The 22505-nt window shown below is 42.0% G+C and overlaps 1 protein-coding gene across 1 annotated transcript in view; it reads right to left on the bottom strand.

Annotated features, from left to right (window-relative positions):
- Positions 1-22505, bottom strand: part of mybbp1a (MYB binding protein (P160) 1a) — a 113170-nt gene that overhangs the window by 61913 nt on the left and 28752 nt on the right. The window contains exons 7-12 of the mRNA XM_073053819.1: positions 21929-22096; positions 19418-19535; positions 8280-8569; positions 7222-7332; positions 3879-4004; positions 3478-3684 (exon numbers count right to left, since the gene is read on the bottom strand). Coding sequence (XP_072909920.1) covers positions 3478-3684; positions 3879-4004; positions 7222-7332; positions 8280-8569; positions 19418-19535; positions 21929-22096 — 1020 coding nt within the window. The remainder of the gene's footprint in view (positions 1-3477; positions 3685-3878; positions 4005-7221; positions 7333-8279; positions 8570-19417; positions 19536-21928; positions 22097-22505) is intronic.

The raw sequence follows: 22505 nt of genomic DNA, 5'->3' as shown, positions 1-22505 counted from the left end.
ATGCTTTTCATGGGTTCACCCTGCTCAGAGTCTGAAATTGGGGATTGGAGTTCATGACGGTTCTTGCAGGTTTTGATGATCAAAGTGAGCATAGAAGACATTGAGCATTTAGCTCATCCGGAAGCAAAGCCTTATAGTTGTTTATGTCACTTGATTTAACTTTATCTTTTTAAACTGTAGTTGGGAGGCTTTGGAATAGGTTTGGGCAAACACAGGTGAAGGTTCTAAGAAAGAGATTTTATTCGTACACAGGGTGGCGAGATGCATCCAGAGTTAGTGTGAGATGTGGAAAGTCTGGAAGACCTCAAGTAACCGTGATAACTACACCTGCATGCAGTGCAACAAGCTGCAGTTCTACTTTAGGACTGTATTAGGGAACCATAGCTGTAGCTTAATGACCTTTGTTCATAGAAGGGGAATGAGGAGGTGAAGGACAGGAGGGAAGTTGTAGGAGGGAAGTGTGTGGGAGTGAGCGCGAGGGCGAGAGAGCACGGGTGCGCGTGTGTAGAAACGACCTACCAGGAGAAGCTGCAGCAACTGGTTCTCTGGCTCAGAGTCTGACTCTGTGGCTCAGAAGGGCAGGGAAAAGAAGAGGAGTGCAGTTGTGATGGGGGTTCCACAGGAACAGACAGGAGATACTGTGGACGTGAAAAAGAAACCTGGATTGTATTTTGCCTCCCAGGTGACAAGATCAGGGATATCTTGGCACTAATAAAGAAAGAAATTTGACAGATTTGACAACCCAGCCTCTGCCTCTTCTAGTTGAAGACTCTTGAGCCTTCTATTTTCTTTCAATTTTATCATTCCATCAGCCTTTAGCTCACAATATCATGCATTGAAGCTGATTGAGCATCTTCTTAAAACTAGATTCACAGACATTTTCTTTGAATTATTTCCTTAACACTCTCAAATTAATAGCTCGGCTTCTTGATCATGCCATGAACAAATTCTCCATTTGTTTAAAATATTTAGGTATTTTTTCATAATAGATTTATTTTCTTCATTTATACTGAAAATTAAGCAGGCAATACCATTCTAAATTTTAGGCAATAAAGTGCCAAAGTGCTTTCTCCTTTTCAACAATACGTCCTCCCTGCTTGGACCTCTGCTTCAGCAACAGAACATCAGCACTGTGAGGACGTTATCCAGACCAGACGCAATACTGCATTATCTAGGATAAACAAGCAGCAGCATTCTACAAGGTATAAAAGTTTATTGTCCCTCAGCCAATCGTATCAAAATCAGATAACTGGTCTATGGGTGGAATTCCTGTTTACCTGATCTTGTTATGCTCAAATGTCTATATTTGTTTGGACATCTGCTTGGTTAAGATCAGGACAAGCACAATTTAAGAACTTCAATGGAAAAAAAATTGTTGATATTAATTAAATAGAGCATTACATTTACATAGCATCTTTCATCAAGATGGGACACAGTTAAATGCTTTTCAATTAAATATTTTGAAATATGTATAGTAAATGTAGGCTGAAATTTGTATACTACAGGTTCCCACAAAAACTGAACTAAGTCACTCCCTACGTGAGTCCCTGGTCCATTCGTCTGCCCCCACTGATCTCCCTCCTGACACTACAAGCAGAACAAGTGCTACACCTGCCCCTACACCTCCTCCCTCACCACCATTCAGGGCCCCAAACAGTCCTTCCAGGTGAGGTGACACTTCACCTGTGAGGCTGTTAGGGTCATATACTGTGTCCGGTGCTCCCGGTGTGGCCTCCTGTACAGGTTACAAACGTCCGACTTACAGACAACTCACACTTATGAAACAAGGAAGGAGAACACCGTAAGCCATTTTAAGTCGGATCGCGATGCTGTCCGCCATTTTAAGTCGTTGCCGTTGACACTATGTTGAGTTTTGTATTTGGCTTAAATTTTTCTTAGTGAGATTCATCCTGACCCCGCCTCCCCCCCCATTACGGTTGGCTGGTGGCACAGTGAGATCAGCGCCAGGCTCAAGAACAGAGGTTCCCAAGTTCGATCCAGTGACAGACCGCTCCAGTGCCAGGTTAATGTCAATCTAGTGACTCCCGTACCATCCGTGCCTGGTTGATGTCGAGCTCGTAACTTGACCTCATAAAAAAATCCACTGCCACCTCCAGTTTAAATTCCCCACACGGAATATTGTGAAGGATCAAATACCCAAACCCAGCACAGCCTCCTCTTGTCCAATTTAACCTGTCTCAGTGTGGAAGAGTTTAGGACCCGGGGAATTCAGTGTGGTGGTCCTTAGGACCCAGCCGACCTCGGGAGCCAGAAGTCGGGACCTGCTGTCTGCAGTGTTTCTGTTCCATTGACAGGAAGCGATCGTGATTGAAAATAAAGTGGAAATAATAGTGTTTGGAAAGAGATGAAACGCCATCGGTAATTGGAAAAGCGTTAGGCTACAGTTGGTCAACAATCGGAACAATTTTAAAGGATAAAGCATAAAGTGAGAGTAACGGAGCATGTAAAAAGCCCTGACCCAATGAAAGCTACAATTATTACTAAGCAATGCAGTGATTTAATTATTGAAATACATACGTTTCTTAAGTGTTTTATATGCATAGAAAGGTAAAATATATACTGATGCTAAATAATACCGGATGTACTTGTTCCGACTTACGTACAAATCCGACTTAAAGACGGACTCAGGAACGGAACTTGTTCGTAACCCGGGGACTGCCTGTATATCAGTGAGACCCAACATAGACTGGGAGACCACTTCGCTGAACACCTACGCTCCATCCGCCAGAACAAGTGGAATCTCCCAGTGGCCACCCATTTTAATTCCACTTCCCATTCCCATATGTCTATCTACGGCCTCCTCTACCGCCACGCTGAGGCCATAATCAGGTTGGAAGAGCAACACTTAGATATTCTGTCTGGGTAGCCTCCAACCTGATGGTATGAACATCGATTTCTCGAACTTCCAGTATGGGCCCCTCCCCTTCACCATTCCCCATCATCGCTTCCCTCTGGTGTTCCTCTCCCCTTTTTCTTTCCTCCATGGCCTTCTGTTCTCTCCCATAGGACACCCCCTTCTCCAGCCCTGTATCTCTTTCACCACATAACTTCCCAACTCTTTACTTCACCCCTCCCCCTCCAGGTTTCACCTATCACCTGTGCTTCTCTCTCCCCTCCCCTACCTTTTAAATCTATTCCTCATCTTTTTTTCTCCAGTGCTGCCGAAGGGTCTCAGCCGAAAATGTCAACAGTACTTTTATCCATAGATGCTGTCTGAACTGCAGAGTTCCTCCAGCATTTTGTGTGTGTTGGTTAAATAACCAATACTCTATTTTAGCTATGCAAGAACTATTGCATAATTGAATAACAAGGATTATTTCAAAGTCATACAAAATCAAAACAAGCTCATCCAATAGCGATATGTGAGGATAGTACCCAGAAATAACTGTAGTAAGAGGATGATAAGAGCTTCAAAGACTTCCTGCTGACCAATTTAATTAAATTTGGGTTACATACCGGTCCCAGGCTTCTCTCTGCTTTTGCGTGAAGGGTTTGACAGCTCGGACAGATCTTTCTTGTGACAATAGGACATTTGCATATTGAACCAAGCAGTAGATCCACAGATTCCCATCCGCTGTGACCCCCAACACACGCTTCTCGTTCCTGTCTCCCAATTCTGCAGAATCACCCAGTGGAGGCAGGGAATTCAGATGGTTCAATAGACTAAGGACATTAAAAAAAACTGATTAAATATGCCAAATGGTAATGACAGACCATCACCAAACATCAGTGATGACAGTAGGAGATGGAAAACAATATCAGCCGATTTTAGGCCAAAGGTAAACAAAAATTAGGAGAAACAAAATGATAAAAGCTGTACTTTATAAAGCATGGAATAGCAATGTCACAGTGCTTACCCAAAGAAGGCGTTTGAAATTGTATCCCGTGTGCTTTCATCCAGGGGAACAGTCAGCTTGACTTCGGTCTCTGGGATGTCAGGTGTATAATGTTTTGCTCCAAAGAAACCATGGAAGAAAATAAACCTAGATCCAGAAAAGATTCTGCTTCACTTAAGTGCATTAATGGAAATAGTGAGACACTGAGGAAAGAGGGGCAGAAAACGGGGAGAATGAGAGAAAGAAGGGTTTAAGATTGGGGAGGGGGCTGGGTCAGAGGAGAAGAAGAAATGCTCAGGCTGCAGGGAGAGTTGTATAGAGGGCAAGGAGAGTTGGGCTGGAGCTGAAGTTAGACAGAAGAGAGGAAATGAGCTTCATTTTGGGGTTGGAAGAATTAGTTTAGGAAAGAGAATAGGAAGAGAAGGAAGAGGCAAGGGAAAGAGAGCTAGGCAGGCAGATAGGAGGGCTATGGGGTAAAGGAGAATCAGGCAGGCATAGGGTGTTCCCTGGCAAATCCAGGAAAAGGGCAGTGAATAAGTATAAAGGATTTTTATCCCTGAAGTACAGTCATGAACTAGATAAATTTTTAAATAACAATCAAATGGTTTACTTATTACTTATAAATTTCATTGCAAGAAATCTTGCATAATCCAAACAGGTCCTAAAAGACTACTCACAAACAGATGCTAGAAATCCAAGCAACACACAGAAAATGATGAGGGAACTCAGCAGGTCAGGCAGCATCTAAGGAAAAGAGTAAACAGTTCGGGGCTGATGAAGGGTCTCGGTCCGAAACGTCAACTGTTTACTCTTTTTCAAAAATGTTAAGTTCCTCCAGCATTTTGCCTGTGTCGCCTAAAAGACTTCTCCTCATTTCTCCAGAAACTGGAAAATAGTGTGGAAATGCTGCTAGGTCTAACGAGTTAACTTGTCCTGCAGAGAAAGTGCATCTGAACATTGGCTTTGCTATTTTGCTTCTTAGTTCTCTGAAACTTTAACTCTGTTTCTGATTCTGTAGGTGCTGTCTGACATGCTGAGTATTCAGATTTTTCTGTTTTAGTTACTTGCTTTTTGGAGACAGATGCAACTGCGGAGTTGTATAGTATTTAAAAAATGTTAAATGGAGTCTGAATGCCACTGATCTGGCCCTCAGTAGATTGTGGATCTCATAGTTAATGCAGGGCTTCTGCATTGGAGAGACGGAATGATTTTGTGAGGATATACTAGTCTATAAAAAAAAAAGTCAACTTGCCAACCACATAAAATACAAGAGGTCCAGGTATAGTCTCCAGAAAGCCATCCCACATGCAAAGTGGCAATTCTAAAATCAAACAATTTACTTAAGGATGCTCAACAGCTGCAGCAATGAGAATAAGAATGCCATCACCTCCTACAAAGTGAATAAGAATAAGAATGCCATCACCTCCTACAAAGTGAAACTAAGCAACATAAAATGTTGCATTCCCAGATAAACTCAATGCCTTCTATTCTCATTTTGACTATCAAAACATAGAGGAACCATCAAGAGCTCCTGCAGCCCCCAACAATAATGTGAGTTCAGTCTCTAGGCCAATGTAAGAGCATCCTTCAGGAAGGAGAACCCACAGAAAGCATCTGGCCCAGACGGGGTACCTGGTCGAGTACTAAAGACCTGTGATGATCAACTGGTTGGAATGTTCACTGAGATTTTTAACCTCTCGTTTTGACAGTCTGAGTAGTCCACATCAAATAGGTTTCAATTATACCGGTAGAAATAAGTCGCAATGACTATCATCCAATAGCACTTACATCCACTGTGATGAAGTGCTTTGATAGGTTAATGATGAAACATATCAACTCCTAACTGATAAGTGGCTTGGATCCGCTCCAATTTGCATACCAGCACAACAGGTCTATAGCAGATGCCATTTCATTGGCTCTTCACTCAACCCTGGAACATCAGGATGCCCTTCATTGACCACAGCTCTGCATTCAACACTATCATCCCTCAAAATGAATCAATAAGCTCCAAGACCTAGGCCTCAATACCACCTTGTGCAACTGGATCCTCGACCTCCTTACATGCAGACCTGTCAGTTCTGATTGGCAACATCTCCTTCACAATCACCATCAGCACAGCTGGATCATAAGGCTAACACACGGAAATCTGAAGATGCTGGAAATTCAAGCAACACACACAAAATGCTGGTGGAACGCAGTAGGCCAGGCAGCATCTATAGGGAGAAACATTGTGGATGTTTCAGGCCAAGACCCTTCGTCAGGACTAACTGAAAGGAAAGATAGTAAGAGATTTGAAAGTAGGAGGGGAGGGGAAAATGCAAAATGATAGGAGAAGACCGGAGGATCACAAGGCTGTGTACTTAGTCCCCTGATCTGCTTGGTTTGTACTATAGACTGAGGTTAAGCACAGCTCCAATACTTAAGTTTGTTGATGACACCACTGACATTGGTTGAATCAAAGGTGGCGATGAATCAGCATATAAGATGGAAAATCTGGCTGAGTGGTGGCACAACAACATCCTCTTACTCAATGTCAGCAAGACCAAGGAGCTGATTACTGACTATAAGAGGTGGAAACCAGAAGCCCTTGAGCCAATCAGGAGATCAGAGAAGGAGAGAGTCAGCAACTTTAAGTTCCTCAGTGGTATAATTTTAGAGGATCTGTCCTGGGTCCAGCACGCAAGTGTTGTACCAAAGAAAGCATAGGAACGCCTTTATTTTCTTACAAGTTTGCTAAGATTCAACACATTACTTAAAACTGTGACAAATTTCTATAGATATGCAGTGGAGTGTATATTAACTGCATCATGGCCTGGTATGGAAACACAAATGCCCTTGAAAGGAAACTCCTACAAAAAGTAGTGGATACAGCCCAGTTCATCTGCTGCCCTACCCATCATTGAGCACATCTAAAAAGCAGCATCCGTCATTAAGATCTCCCACCATTAAGGTCATGCTCGCTTCTTGTTGCAGCCACCAGGAGCCTTGGAATCCACATCACCAGGTTCAGGAAGAGTTATTACTCCTCTACCATCAGGCTCTTGAACCACAGTGGACAACTTCATTCATCCCAACAACCTCACTTTCAGGGGCTCATCTCATCTTCTCAATATTTATTGCTTATTTAATTATTATTATTTATTTTTGTATCTAACACAGTTTGTCACCTTTTGCATATTGTTTGTTTGTCCATCTCATGTGTGGTCTTTCATTGTGTTCTATTTCTATTGTGCTTCTTTGTATTGCTGTGAATGCCCGCAGGAAAATAAATCTCAGGATTGTACATGGTGACGTATATGGACTTCGATAATAAATTTACTTCAAACTTTACGGCATACACCCTCCTTAATATACACATACTCACCTGGCAATATCCATCACCAGATCCTCCTCTTTCTTCACTTGACTGTTCTCTACAATTGAGATCAAACGCGCAACAATCCACGTTCTCAGTCGCATCACTGAGCGCTGAGTTCTGTAAAACATCCAGAACGAGGTCAGCGTGGGCTGCCACAACATAGGACTTCCCTGTCAAACACTTCATTAATTGCAGAGAATAGACTAATTCTGTACGCATTGACTAGCTGCAGGGTAACCTCAGAGCACCAACCAACCGGATTCCGGATAGTTAAGCCATCCTTATCATCCCTTGAAACAGTGGCAAATCCCAAATTAACCAATCAACTTAACATTTGCTCCAGCAGGTTTCAGTCTAGTCATCAACAATGGTGAAATCATATTTCAGAGATGGCAAGTAACTGAATTTAGCAGATTGTTCAGGCTGAAACCAGTGATAAACAGGATGCAAATTTTACTACCAATTTCTGCTGTATCATCCTAGTCATATTTTACCTGTTCAGTCAAAAATCATACATTCATTCTCATTGGGGCTTTCGCACTTCCAAAATTCGCCCTGGGCTCTTTCTGATAACAAGTTTTGTTTTTACAGAGTGGTAGGGGCACTGAACGTGCTGTCAGGGGTGGTGGTAGAAGCAAATACATGAGGGACATCTATGAGATTCTTAGATGGGCACATAGACGAAGGAAAATGGAAGGCTAAGTGGGATGGAAAGACTAGATTCATCTTTTAGTCGGTTGAAAGGTCAGCACAACATTGTGGGCCAAAAAGCCCGTAGGGTTCTATTTTGTCTTGCTCCTAGGCTTAGACTCACTTAGATCATTTTAAAAACTCAAACCAACAATATCTTGAAGATTTTAAGTTTCTAAAGAGGGTCAGAATGATCAAAGTTCATAAACACTTCAAAAACATAATTGCCAATGGGTTTCACTCCTTACAAGACAAAGTGCAAACAGCATTTTCTTATTCATGGTCCCCTACACATCAATGATGTTCCCTGTCATCTAGTGCCATCTCCTGTTTCATAGAGGCAAAACAGTTCAGTAAATTGAACAGCAACTCACTGGTCAGCTGCCTGTTGGTTCTCTTTCTGTCGCTTGGTGCTGAAGTCTACGCAGCTGTTCAAGTCTGGGCTGATGAACATGTTTTTCAACCAATCGACGTACTTCAACAAAACTGAAGACTGTAGATGACAAACTACCTTCCAATAGCTGGGAATAACGGGATGGCCATTGTTAGTGAGGCATGAGAACCCCTTTATCACCATGAACTGCTTTGCCTCATCCTGGGTGTTTTCAAGAAATGAGTCAACATACTTCTCCATTTCAGGTGCAAATCTGAACCGTTTTTGTAACTAAAAAAGAAATATTTTTATTAAATCATTTTCAGTCCCCATAATAAACATCCCCACATCCCAAGCCCACTTTCACTGGACTAGAACAATGCCATTCTTCACCAAATCAAAGCTACAAAACCTAAAGTCACAGGTACATTTCGTCTTTAAATCAACTCTCTCTCAAGCATCTCACATCAGTCACACAGGACTGGAAGGCAACAGTTTGATTAAAGAGATAGATTTTGAGAAACAGTAGCTGAAGAGTTAATACAGCTTACAGGAAAGTTAACAATAATCATGAGCTCAGTTAAGATACTGAGAAGAAGTGGTACAGGCAGATTTGATTTTGTCATTAAAAAAAAATTGGATAAGTATATGGACAGGAAAGGAATGGAGGGTTATGGGCTGAGTGCAGGTAGGTGAGACTAGGTGAGAGTAAGCGTTCGGCACAGACTAGAAGGGCCGAGATGGCCTGTTTCCGTGCTGTAATTGTTATATGGTTAAGATACACTGCCGCATTGAGATAGAGATTCCAATGGCACGACTATTACCAACAAAATCTCAAATGGTGACGAGGATGCATACAGGAGTGAGATAGATCAGTTGGTTGAGTGGTGTCATAACAACAACCTTGTATTCAACGTCAGCAAGACCAAGGAATTGGTTGTGTACTTCAGGAAGGGTAGGTCAAAGGAACAGTGTCAAGTTCCCGGGTGTCAACATCTCTGAAGATCTATCCTGGGCACAATATATTCATGCAATTATGAAAAAAGCATGCTAGTAGGTATACTTCAGTAGGACTTTTAGATTTGATATGTCACCAAAGATAGCAAATTTCTACAGAAGGACCATGGAGAACATTCTAACTGGTTGCATCACCAGTCTGGTATGGTGGGGGTCAGAGGATCAGAAGAAGCTGCAGAGGGTTGTAAACTCAACCACAATGGGCAGCAGCCTCCCTGCAGTCAAGGATACCTTCAAAAGGTGATGCCTCCAACAGGGGACAGCTATCGTAAAGGATCTCACCACCCAAGACATGCCCCCTTCTCATTAGTACTATCAGAGGAGGTACAGGAACCTGAAGACACACTAAACATTTTAGCAACAGCTTCTTCCCCTCTGCCATAGGATTTCTGAACAGACTATGACCCCATGAATACTACCTATATTGGCACTCTTTTTGCACTATTCATTTATATTTTTTAAAATCAGCATTTCTTATAAACTATGGTACATTTTATATGTTGCACTGTACTGCTGCCACAAAGCAACAAATTTCACGGTGTATGTCAGCGATGATAAACCTGATTCTGGCTCAGTTCAGACTAGCTAGATCAATAGCAGCCCACCCGGGCAGCTGAGCAAGTACCACTTAGAACCATCAAGCTAACAAATGGTTCTAGCAGCGTGCAGCCACTTAGTGATCAAAGGGTCCACATTCTGCCTGCAACAAGTCACCATTTAAAGCATGAATACTAAATTAGACTATGCTGCCATCAGATTATCTTATAGAGCTTTTAAAGGCACTAACACAGAACCAGAACGAAGCATTCCAGCACCTCTGTGTACCCATTACCTTCACCAGCATCGTGCTTCACTTTATTCATTGCCTTTGATTTGACGGCTGTAACTAGGGCTCAACTGTCAGTAATTGCCAACAACATAGCACAAAATTGACAGCAATTCAGAAAAATGCCAACACATAGTAAAATCCTTCACAGAATGCTGATTTTCAAACTTAGCTAGTAGCTGGAAATCAAAGAGCTGCCAAAGATTTCAGTAAGTTACAAATTACTTGCACTGGAAAACACTTTCACAATTCAGCCCTTGTTTCATGGGGTGTGAGTAAATTTTTAACGTGCATTACTTTTCTTTAAGCATGTGCTGCTATTGCAAGGGCCTTAATGGATTGGGAACAGTGACCTAGTCCATCTTGTAAATGTTTGCAATGTGCCAATAATGACACAGCCTGTAGAGAAGATTATAGAACATAGAACAGCACAGCACAGACCCTTCAGCCCTCCATGTTGTGCTGACCCATATAATCCTTTAAAAAAAGTACTAAACCCACACTACTCCATAACCTTCCATTTTTCTTTCATCCATGCGCCTGTCCAAGAGGCTCTTAAATACCCCTAATGTTTTAGCCTCCACCACCATCCCTGGCAAGTCACTCACAACCCTCTGTGTAAAAAACTTACCCCTGATGTCTCCCCTAAACTTCCCTCCCTTAATTTTGTACATATGCCCTCTGGTGTTTGCTATTGGTGCCCTGGGAAACAGGTACTGACTATCCACCCTATCTATGCCTCTCATAATCTTGTAGACCTCTATCAAGTCCCCTCTCATTCTTCTACACTCCAAAGCGAAAAGTCCCAGCTCTGCTAACCTTGCTTCTAATGACTTGTTCTCCAATCCAGGCAACATCCTGGTAAATCTCCTCTTCACCCTCGCCATAGCTTCCACATCCTTCCTATAATGAGGTGACCAGAACTGAACACAATACTCTAAGTGCAGTCTCACCAGGGATTTGTAGAGTTACAACATGACCTCTCTACTCTTGAACTCAATCCCCCTGTTAATGAAGCCTAGCATCCCATAGGCCTTCTTAACTACCCTATCAACCTGTGCAGCAACCTTGAGGGAAGTATGGATTTGAACCCCAAGATCCCTTTGTTCATCCACACTCTTAAGTAACTGACCATTAATCCTGTACTCAGTCTTCTGGTTTGTCCTTCCAAAATGCATCACCTCACACTTGTCTGGATTGAACTCCATCTGCCATTTTTCTGCCCAACTCTGCAGCCTGTCTATATCCTCTTGTAACCTTCGACCACCTATAGCTCCATCCACAACTCCTGCAATCTTCGTGTCATCCACAAACTTACTCACCCATCCTTCCGCCTCTACATCCAGGTCATTTATAAAAATCACAAATAGCAGGGGTCCCAGGACAGATCCCTGTGGCACTCCACTGGTCACTGACCTCCAGGCAGAATACTTTCAATAGACAATAGACAGTAGGTGCAGGAGTAGGCCATTTGGCCCTTCTAGCCAGCACTGCCATTCACTGTGATCATGGCTGATCATACACAATCAGTACCCCGTTCCTGCCCTCTCCCCATATCCCTTGACTCCACTATCTTTAAGAGCTCTATCTTTCTTGAAAGCATCCAGAGAATTGGCCTCCACTGCCTTCTGGGGTAGAGCATTCCACATATCCACCACTCTCTGGGTGAAAAAGTTTTTCCGAGTCTCTGTTCTAAATGGCCTACCCCTTATTCTTAAACTGTGGCCTCTAGTTCTGGACTCACCGATCAGCGGGAACATGCTTCCTGCCTCCAGCGTGTCCAATCCCTTAATAATCTTATATGTTTCAATCAGATCCCCTCTCATCCTAAATTCCAGTGTATACAAGCCCAGTCGCTCCAATCTTTCAACATATGACAGTCCTGCCATTCTGGGAATTAACCTTGTGAACCTACGCTGCACTCCCTCAATAGCAAGAATGGCCTTCCTCAAATTTGGAGACCAAAACTGCACACAATACTCTAGGTGGGGTCTCACCAGGGCCCTGTACAGCTGCAGAAGGACCTCTTTACTCCTATACTCAATTCCTCTTGTTATAAAGGCCAGCATGCCATTAGCTTTCTTCACTGCTTGCTGTACCTGCATGCTTGCTTTCATTAACTGATGTACAAGAACACCTAGATCTCGTTGTACTTCCCCTTTTCCTAACTTGACTCCATTTAGATAGTAATCTGCCTTCCTGTTCTTGCCACCAAAGTGGATAACCTCATATTTATCCACATTAAACTGCATCTGCCACACATCTGCCCACTCACCCAACCTGTCCAAGTCACCCTGCATTCTCATAACATCCTCCTGACATTTCACACTGCCACCCAGCTTTGTGTCATCAGCAAATTTGCTAATGTTACTTTTAATCCCTTCATCTAAATCATTAATGTATATTGTACAAAGCTGCGGTCCCAGCACCAAACCTTGCGGTACCCCACTGGTCACAGCCTGCCATTCCGAAAGGGACCCGTTAATCACTATTCTTTGTTTCCTGTCAGCCAGCCAATTTTCAATCCATGTCAGTACTCTGCCCCCAATACCATGTGCCCTAATTTTGCCCACTAATCTCCTATGTGGGACTTTATCAAAAGCTTTCTGGAAGTCCAGGTACACTACATCCACTGGCTCTCCCTTGTCCATTTTCATAGTTACATCCTCAAAAAACTCCAGAAGATTAGTCAAGCATGATTTTCCTTTCATAAATCCATGCTGACTCGGACTGATCCTTCTACTGCTATCCAAATGTGCCGTAATTTCCTCTTTTATAATTGACTCCCAACATCTTTCCCACCACTGACGTCAGGCTAACCGGTCTATAATTCCCTGTTCTCTCTCCTCTCCTTTCCTTCCACAACTACCCTCTGCTTTCTTCCTTTAAGCCAATTTTTTATCCAAACAGCCAAGGTTCCACTTATCCCATGCCTCATGACTTTCTGGATGAGTCTCTCATGAGGGAACTTGTAAAAATGCTTTGCTAAAGTCCATGTAGACCACATCCACTGCGATTAGATTAGATGCGATTAGATCTTATCCTTAAGAATCCTTTCCAGTAGTTTGCATACCACTGACGTAAGACTCACCGGTCTATAGTTCCCAGGTTTCTCCCTATTACCTTTTTAAAACAAGGGAAATACATTTGCCATTCTCCAATCCTCCGGTACTTCCCCTGCAGCCAAAGACGATTCAAAGATCATGACTAATGCTCCTGTGATCTCTTCTCTCAATTCCCACAACAACCTGGGGTGTATCACATCCGGCCCTGGGGATTTAGCAATCTTAATGTTTTTAAGAAGATCCAGCACTTCTTCCTTAATGTCCACATTGTCCAGCACACAGGCCTGCTCTACTTCGACCTCATCCTGATCAAGATCCTTTTCACTTGTGAATACTGAAGGAAAGTATTCATTTAGGACCTCCCCAACTTCCTCCGCCTCCAGGCACATGTTGCCCTCTTTATCCTTTACCAGTCCCACCTTTGTTCTCGTCATCCTCCTATTCTTCACATACACATAGAACGCCTTGGGGTTCTCCTTAATCCTACATGCCAAGGCCTTCTCATGCACCCTTCAAGCTCTCCCAAGTCCTTTCTTTAGCAAACACGAGGAAATCTGCAGATGCTGGAAATTCAAACAACAACACACACAAAATGCTGGTGGAATACAGCAGGCCAGGCAGCATCTATAGGGAGAAGCGCTGTCGACGTTTCGGGCCGAGACCCTTCGTCAGGACTAACCGAAAGGAAATCTTACTTAAATCTCTTACTGTCTTTCCTTTCGGTTAGTCCTGACGAAGGGTCTCGGCCCGAAACGTCGACAGCGCTTCTCCCTATAGATGCTGCCTGGCCTGCTGTATTCCACCAGCATTTTGTGTGTGTCCTTTCTTTAGCTCCTTCCTGGCTACCCTATATTTCTCATAAGCCCCTCCTACTTCTTGCTTCTTATATCTAACATATGTTTCCTTTTTCCTCTTGACGAGTTGCCTCAAATGTTTCGTCAGCCACTGTTCCCTTTTCCTATCACTTTTTCCTTGCCTCAGTGGGACAAACCTATCCTGAACCCAGCTCAAGTGGTCCCTAAACGTCTCCCACAATACTTCTGTGCTTTCCCCTTTGAACATCTGTTTCCAATTTACTCTCGCTAGTTCCTGCCTCATCCCTTCAAAGTTAGCCCTTCCCCAGTTAAGCACTTTACCATTTCATCTGATTTTATCCCTTTCCATAGCTGTGCTGAAGCTAAGGGAGTTGTGGTCACTCTCACCAAAATGCTCCCCCACCAAGAGGTCTGTCACCTGACCAGGTTCATTACCCAGAACTAGATCCAGTATAGCCTCTCCTCTCGTCAGCCAGTCCACATGCTGTGTCAAGAATCCTTCTTGAACACACCTGACAAATTCAGCCCCATCTATCCCCCTTGCACCCAGGAGGTGCCAGTCAATATGAGGGAAGTTGAAATCACCCATAACTACTACCCTGTATTTCCTGCTCCATTCTAAAATCTGCCTGCTTATCTGCTCCTCGGTGTCCCGAGGGCTATTTGGGGGCCTATAGACTACTCCCAGCACAGTGATTGATCCCTTCCTACTTCTGACTTCCACCCAGACTGACTCCGTGGACACTCCTTCTGCAGCGTCCTCCCTTTCTATAACTGTGATACTATCCCTGACCAGCAATGCCACCCCCCCTCCCCCTTTTCTACCTCCCATCCTATTCCTTTTAAAACAACTGAACCCCGGGACCTGCATCATCCAATCCAGCCCTTCCTCCAACCAAGTTTCAGTAACGGCCACAACATCGTGGTTCCACATACTAATCCATGCTCTAAGTTCATCCTCCTTGTTCCTAATACTCCTAGCATTGAAATAGACACATTTCAACCCCTTTAACTGGCTACAGTTATGTTCTGTCCCCTGCCTGTCCTTCCTCATCAACTCCGAACTCTTAGCATCATGCCCTTGTCCTTCTACCTTAATCCCTGCACTCACATTCTGATTCCCGCCCCCCCTGCCAAACTAGTTTAAACCCTCCCCAACAGCTCTATCAAACCTGCCCGCCAGAATATTGGTCCCCCTGGGATTCAAGTGCAACCCGTCCTTTTTGTACAGGTCACACCCACCCCAAAAGAGGTCCCAATGATCCAGAAATCTGAATCCCTGCCCCCTGCTCCAATCCCTCAGCCACGCATTTATCCTCCACCTCATTCTATTCCTATTCTCACTGTCGCGTGGCACAGGCAGTAATCCCAAGATTACTACCTTTGAGGTCCTGCTTTTCAACTTCCTTCCTAACTCCCTGTAGTCTTCTTTCAGAACCCCTTCCCTTTTCCTAACTATGTAATTGGTACCAATATGTATCACAACCTCTGGCTGTTCTCCCTCCCACCGCAGGATATCTTGGACGCGATCAGAAACAACCCGGACCCTGGCACCTGGGAGGCAAACTACCAACTGAATTTCTTTCCTGCGTCCACAGAATCGCCTGTCTGAACCCGACTACCACTACTGCCATCCTCTTCCTTTCCCTACCCTTCTGAGCCACAGGGCCAGACTCTGTGCCAGAGGCACGGCCACTGTTGCTTCCCCCAGGTAGGCTGTTCCCCCCCCCCCCCAACAGTACTCAAACAGGAGTACTTATTGTCAAGGGGTACAGCCACAGGGGTACTCTCTAGTACCTGACACTTCCCCTTCCCTCTCCTGACTGTGACCCATTTCTCTATCTCCTGTGGCCCTGGAGAGACCACCTGTCTGTAACTCCTCTCTATCACCTCCTCACTCTCCCTGACCAGACGAAGGTCATCGAGCTGCAGCTCCAGTTCCCTAATTGATGATGAACTCATCAATTTTATATCTAAGTCAGCAAAATTTAAAGGATTAGAAAGGGTGTGCGATAATTAAAATTACATTTTTTGTCTTAGTGTTTACGTACATGAAAATGATACTAAACATATTGAAATCTCAAGATTATAAATTTTTAAAGTTTACATTTCAGCTTCAAACTTGTGTATTTTACACTATTTGCTGCATAGTAAGACATTATTAGTTTCTTGGTTCAGTTGTCTGGAATATCTTGTGCTCATTGAAGAAGAAATAAGGATATGTCTTGGCCATTTACTTGTTTCACATCAATTTTTCCTGTAACAGCTCTAAAGATCTATCTTCTCCTCCACAAACACAGAAGCTCTCTGTAGTAGCATTGTATTTATTTTCTGTCTGTATTGTATTTTGTGGTGTGTTTATTATGGTAATCTGTCATGTGGGTTGGGGCGTAGTAGAAGCAAATGAGTATTGTTATGTATTCACGCTTTGTCTTAGTTTAGTCTAATCTAGTGGAGAGGGAGTTAGCCATGGGGGATAATACATTTTTGATCACTTCACTTAGTTATGCTATTTGATCATTAACTTCATTAATTGGAATGCTTAGTTACATTAATTACACTATTATACCACTTAGTATCGTTAGTTACACTATTATACACTTATATTGCTAATGTAATTTCATTTGCAAACACAAGGAAATCTGCAGGTGCTGGAAATTCAAACAACACACACAAAATGCTGGTTTTTCAACTGCTGGTGATTCAAACAACACACCAGCATTTTGTGTGTGTTGTTTTAATTTCATTACTTTTTTTTGCTACAAGATTGTTCGTCTTTGCTGGTTTCGTAACAAAGGATCAAACATACCTTTCTGATTTGGAACTTCATTATCTGGAAGTGTGTCATACAGTGTCGATTAACTCTGGCTTAGTCTCTCACAGTTTTAGTTAGTTTTCAAGTAACTACTATACTCGGTTTCTACATTGTATTTGCTAGTTTATTCATAATTCAATGTTTGCCATCGAATTCTCAGGCTAACCACTCTTCCCCACAACTTTAAGGCTCATTATTTAACTCTTAGATGAAACTTAGAGAATTTTCAAATATTTCTTAAATTATCTTTATGGTTCAATTACTGGTACACCTTTGAATCTAGTTTTCAAAATATTGCATTTATTGTTTAGATCTGAATAGTGATAGCTTACATTAAATTCTGATTTAGTTTGATGGGCTGCACTCCAAGAGTATTATTCTCATTGATTTCTTAACAGAAATGATGAAATTAACAAAAACCTTGGCTACCAACAGTTGGGCAGGTCTCTAAATAAAAATGTAATTTCAAAATATATAATACAGATTAATAAGAGTTTGCCATTCATTCCAAAGGCTTCATAACTTAATTACTATCACCACAATCTTGTAATGAGAAGCTTTTTCAAAATGTGTAAAGCTCTATAATCAATTCACCCTTGATGTGACATTTCTACAGCTGTACGGTGGAAAGCATTCTGACAGGTTACATTACAGCTTGTATGCAGGCACCAATGTACAACATCACAAGAGGCTGCAGAGGTTTATAAACACACCCAGCTCCATCAAGGGCACACCCATCCCACCATCAAAGATATCTTCAAGTGGCAATGCCTCAAGGTATCACGCATCAGTAAGGACCCTCACCATCCAGGACATGCCTCTTTCTCGTTATTATTATGGAGGAAGTACAGGAACTTGAAGACCCACACTTAATGATTTAGCAATAGCTTCTTTCCCTCCACTGGCAGATTTCTGAACAGTTCGGGAACACTACCTTATAATTCTTTTTTTAAAAACACTATTTAAATATTTTTGTAATTTATAGATTATGTCTGAAAGAAATTTCACATTATGTCAGTAATAATAAATCTGATTGTGATTTGATTGTTAGCTATTTTCAACATTAACACCTCATTCTCCTGTAAATCCCCTGCCTAAGAAATCACTAAGTCCTTTAATACATCATGCCCAGTTCGTACCAGCAATCTATCAGCTACCAGGGAAGGAAGGGACTTTTCAAGTGATGGCATTTTTACAGACCTATGATAACCCTTCCATGATCTGTCAGCTGTTGGTCAGTTAAAAGCAAATACCTCTAAATGTTTATACCTCAACCTCTGATTCTGACCATAGCAGAGCACCTGTCTGCTGTAGCAGTAAATGTACTGCCACCTGGAACCTCCCAGAAACTGTGATAACTTGCTTCTTGACCACAGAGATTCTGATTCTAGAGACTACTGCGTGTGAAAATCCCAGGAGACAAGCAGGTTCTGAGATATTTAAACTGCACCAACAATCATTTCACAGTCACTTAGATCACATTTTCTCCTCATTCGGATGTATGATCTGAACAACAACTGAACCTCTTGACCATGACTGCGTGCTCTAGGCACTGAATTGCTGCCACGTGATTGGCTGATTAGATATTTGCATTAATGAGGTATACAGGTGTACCGAATACAGTGGTGACTGAATGTAGCTTTCTCAATCAGGCCCAATCTGAACAATGCTCAGCTTCAAATTCTATATACAACGTTTGTACATTCTCTAACAGAGCTTCAGAGTCACATACTGAATTCCATGCATTCTGGGCTTCATCTATTCTTTCACATAGTCTAAAATCTATGGAGCATACGCATCTTAGCTTCTCTCTATCCTGCCACAAGCTTTTAAAATCATCTAACAACAATTTCTGGTTTTATCTAATCATTTCAACTCTTCTCAATTATTTCATTTATTGATTCTAGATTAGAAAAACAAGGATGTGATGCCGAGGCTTTATAAGGAACTGGTGAGGCCTCACTTGGAGAATGGTGAGCAGTTTTGGGTCTTTACTTTAAGAAAGGATGTGCTGACAATAGAGAAAGGTCAAACCTCTGGGCTTGTACTCGCTAGAAGTTAGAAGAATGAGGGGGATCTCATTGAAAGTTGAACAGCTGAGGTTGAGTGAATGTAGGGAAAATGTTTCCTATAGTTGGGGGGGGGGGGGTCTAGGACTAGAGGGTACAGCCTCGGAAAAGAGGGATAGAGTTGAAAAGAGGAATTTAGAACAGAGTTGAGGAAGAATTTCCTTAACCAGAGGATGGTGAATCTGTGGAATATATTGCAGAGGCTTAAAAACCCAGGGGCAGTACAAATGCAAGTTGTTATTGTTCATACTGGGCGGTTCAAGATTAGCAACCAAAGGATAAGGCTATGTACAGCGAGTATGGCAGTCTCAAGTTCTGCAAAGATCTCAAACTGATGCTTTTCTGCCCCCCAAAAATCTATGCAAATGCTTGAAAAAGCACCACCACTTTCCTGCCTCACATACTGCTAAACAAGAGGAACTATTTTCTTAATACCTTGCTCAAACAGCGAAGATTTTAGTCCAGAAATGAAGAAATGCTACAGAGAATCAAGGATTCTGATGCTTAACATTACAAAAGACAAATAACATACCTGGGCTGAAACCACATGGTCCCCATAGTGCCTCATCACTTCTCCTGTGAGAACAAGGTTGAGCTGAGACAGATTTAGCAATGGTAACGTACCACCAAGTAACCGGAAACACAGGTAACTGGATAAGAGAACACAAGAGGTTACAAGGAGATATAATGAGATGATTCCAATGAGGTTCACAAAAATGAGTCCAGGATTGAATGGCTTGTCATGAGAAGAATGTTTGATGGCTCTGGGCCTGCATTCACTGGAATTCAGAAGAATGAAGGGACCTCATTGAAATCTATTGAATGGTAAAAGGCATTGATATGGAGAGGATGCTTTATTGATGGTGGAAGAGTCCAAGACCAGAGACACAACCTCAGAATAGAGGGATGTCCTTTTAGAAAGAAGATGAGGAGGAATTTCTTCAGCCAGGGAGTGGTGAATCTGTGGAATTCTTTGCCACGGATGGCTGTGGTGGCCAAATTTTTAAGTATATTTAAGGCAGAGGTTGAGATTCTTAATTGGTCAGGGCATGAAAGGATATGGAGTGAAGGCAGGAGATTGGGGCTGAGAGGAAAATTGGATCAGCCATGGTGAAGCACACTCAATGGGCCAAATGGCCTAGCTCTGCTCTTATACCGTATAGTCTTATGGTCTAATAAATCAAATTGGGATTGAAACAAGAAAACTTATTTTCCATAAAAATGGCCAAATGACAACTAATTGCCTGAAAATTGCTTCCTGACCCCAAAATGGTAGTCTCAAGCCTGCCATTTTTTATATATTAGATAATAATTTATATTAGATGCATGTTTGACGCAATAAAGTAGGACAGAAAGCTTCATTGCCATATCAGAGATGCCTGGTGATTCCCTCCCTCTTGGGGAAAAACAGAACTTAATTTTTTTGTGACTTGGAAAGAGATAAGTGAAAGGACTATAGATTTTATTACCACTTAATCAAAGTTCATATTTAATTGCTTATTTAACACTTTTAATCCTGAGCTGCATAATTAAGATTAGATTTTAACCTTCCTTAACCCCCAGCCAATTCAATCAGTTGGGAGATTGAATTGTTGGGGATTTGTAGCTTTCTTTGTAAGTTAAATGAAGCTCAGTTCTCGTATTCTCCAAAATTATAGTAAGATTACATTTTAGCATGACTAAGTAAAGGAACATGATTGTCACTGCTACTTGTAAATGCCCATTTATAAGAATAAACAAGTTTAAAATAGTTTAAAAATTCCACCCTATATGGCCTAAAACACTGAATTAAATGTTGGCCTTTAATACTGATGGAGATTAGGGCAAATTCCTTATATCTTCTTGAAAATAGTAGCACAAGATTTGATTCAGCTTGTCATCTGAAAGATGCCACCAAACCAGTAGTCACTCAACGTGGCACAGATCAGACAGTATCTGTGCATCGTTCATGCAGCCTTCCTGATGACCCAAATGCTTTTTAGATATTAACCATCAAAGTTTAACAGCATTTCAGTAATCAATATCTAGATCCTCAATAGCAGAAAAAAACCTGATGGAGTAGTTAAAATTAGGTTGAAAAGTATTCCAATATTCAAAATCTGAACTGATGTCAGAAGGTTGTAGGGATGGTCATGGGGAGATGTAAGACCAAGGGAACTGAAACAAAGATAAGTTTTCAATTCAAGGTGCAGTCAGACTATCAGCTGGTGTTGCTCAATGAGCCTAAGACACTACACAAATAAGAATGAATGCAAGCTGGGATGTAGGGACTAGAGCTCAAGCTTATGGTTGGAAAAAACAATACTGGCCTAATGGGAGCTGGAATAGGCAACCTCAGAGGAGAAAAATAACACCAATAAAGATTTCAGCAAAAAATTAACTACACCAAAGTTAAATAAAGCAAAAATCAGTGGTCTAGGTGATTAATGTATGATTTACTTGTGCTTTTATTTAAATTTATGATACTACAACTCATGAAGCTCGAGTACAGTGCATTTTGCATCAACTGTACGTAGTCTGGCAAAAGAGAATTTTTCTCTAAAACATTACACTAGACTATGGTTTGAAAAACTCATGATTTCTAACACTCCTTGAAGGAGCATTTACAGCCAAAAAACCCAAACCAATATACTGAAGGTACTGAATATCTGACGTGTAAAATACTTCCAGAAATATTCAGCAGTTAGACAGCATCCTAAAAGAATACACAACGTGGAACATTTCTAATCAGTGGCCTTTCATCAGAGTTGGGAAAAAGTGCCACAAGAAAGAAGATGCAGAGAGGGGAGAGGGGAAAGAAAAAAACAGTAGGTAAGGTGGAAGGCAGAGATTAAAAATTGGAAGGCATTTATAGTGCCATGAAAAAGATGGTAATAATTAAAATTATCTCACCATTCCCACTTTATAGCACGGACAATGCTTTGAAGTATTTAACTGCCTATGAACTGAAGAAATATTCTGAGTTCTCAGCGGATGCAAATATCCCTTTTGCAGCTGCAGACTAATGACTGGACATTGATGCTGTGATGTCATTGGTACATACCTGGTGGGCCCCGAACAGTCTTTGAGCAAGCCTTTTTCCACTAGTTCCTTCCAAAATCTTTCAAAAGTGCCCTCGTGTAAGGCAACACGCACCAGATCCATGGCCAATGGCGGCAGAGTCTGATCCTTCCTCACAGACTTAGCAGCAAGTTTCAACAACTCAATTAACCTGCACCAAAAGGAAAGGCTGGTGTAATATATGGTACAAATGCAAGCAGGCCTCATCATTATTGCCACCAATTTTGAGAAGCCTACTTTGTGCAGGGTGCTGAGGCTTGGAGACTACACAGATTTACTAGCGGTATCAGCCCTGAGGGGTTGATATGGACAAAAAAAAAAGAGGTGGTGGCATTGCTCTCCTGGGAGGAGTGCAAATTTAATTTTTAAAAAACAGAGAAAAATAAACAACTGCAGATATGGGAAATCTGAATTGAAATTGAAAGTGCAGGAAATATTCAGGTCAGGCAGCATCTGTGCAAAGACAAACAGAATTAGTGTTCCAGGTCACTGACCTTCCATTAGTAACATGAACAGTTAGATCAAGCACTCTTTACTTTTATGGAAGATCTGATAAAGAT

Source organism: Hemitrygon akajei, chromosome 8, assembly GCF_048418815.1.
Source record: "Hemitrygon akajei chromosome 8, sHemAka1.3, whole genome shotgun sequence".
In the NCBI taxonomy this organism is placed as follows: Eukaryota; Metazoa; Chordata; class Chondrichthyes; order Myliobatiformes; family Dasyatidae; genus Hemitrygon; species Hemitrygon akajei.
Note: the sequence above shows the minus strand (reverse complement) of the source record. Positions and strands in the feature narration are given on the sequence as shown.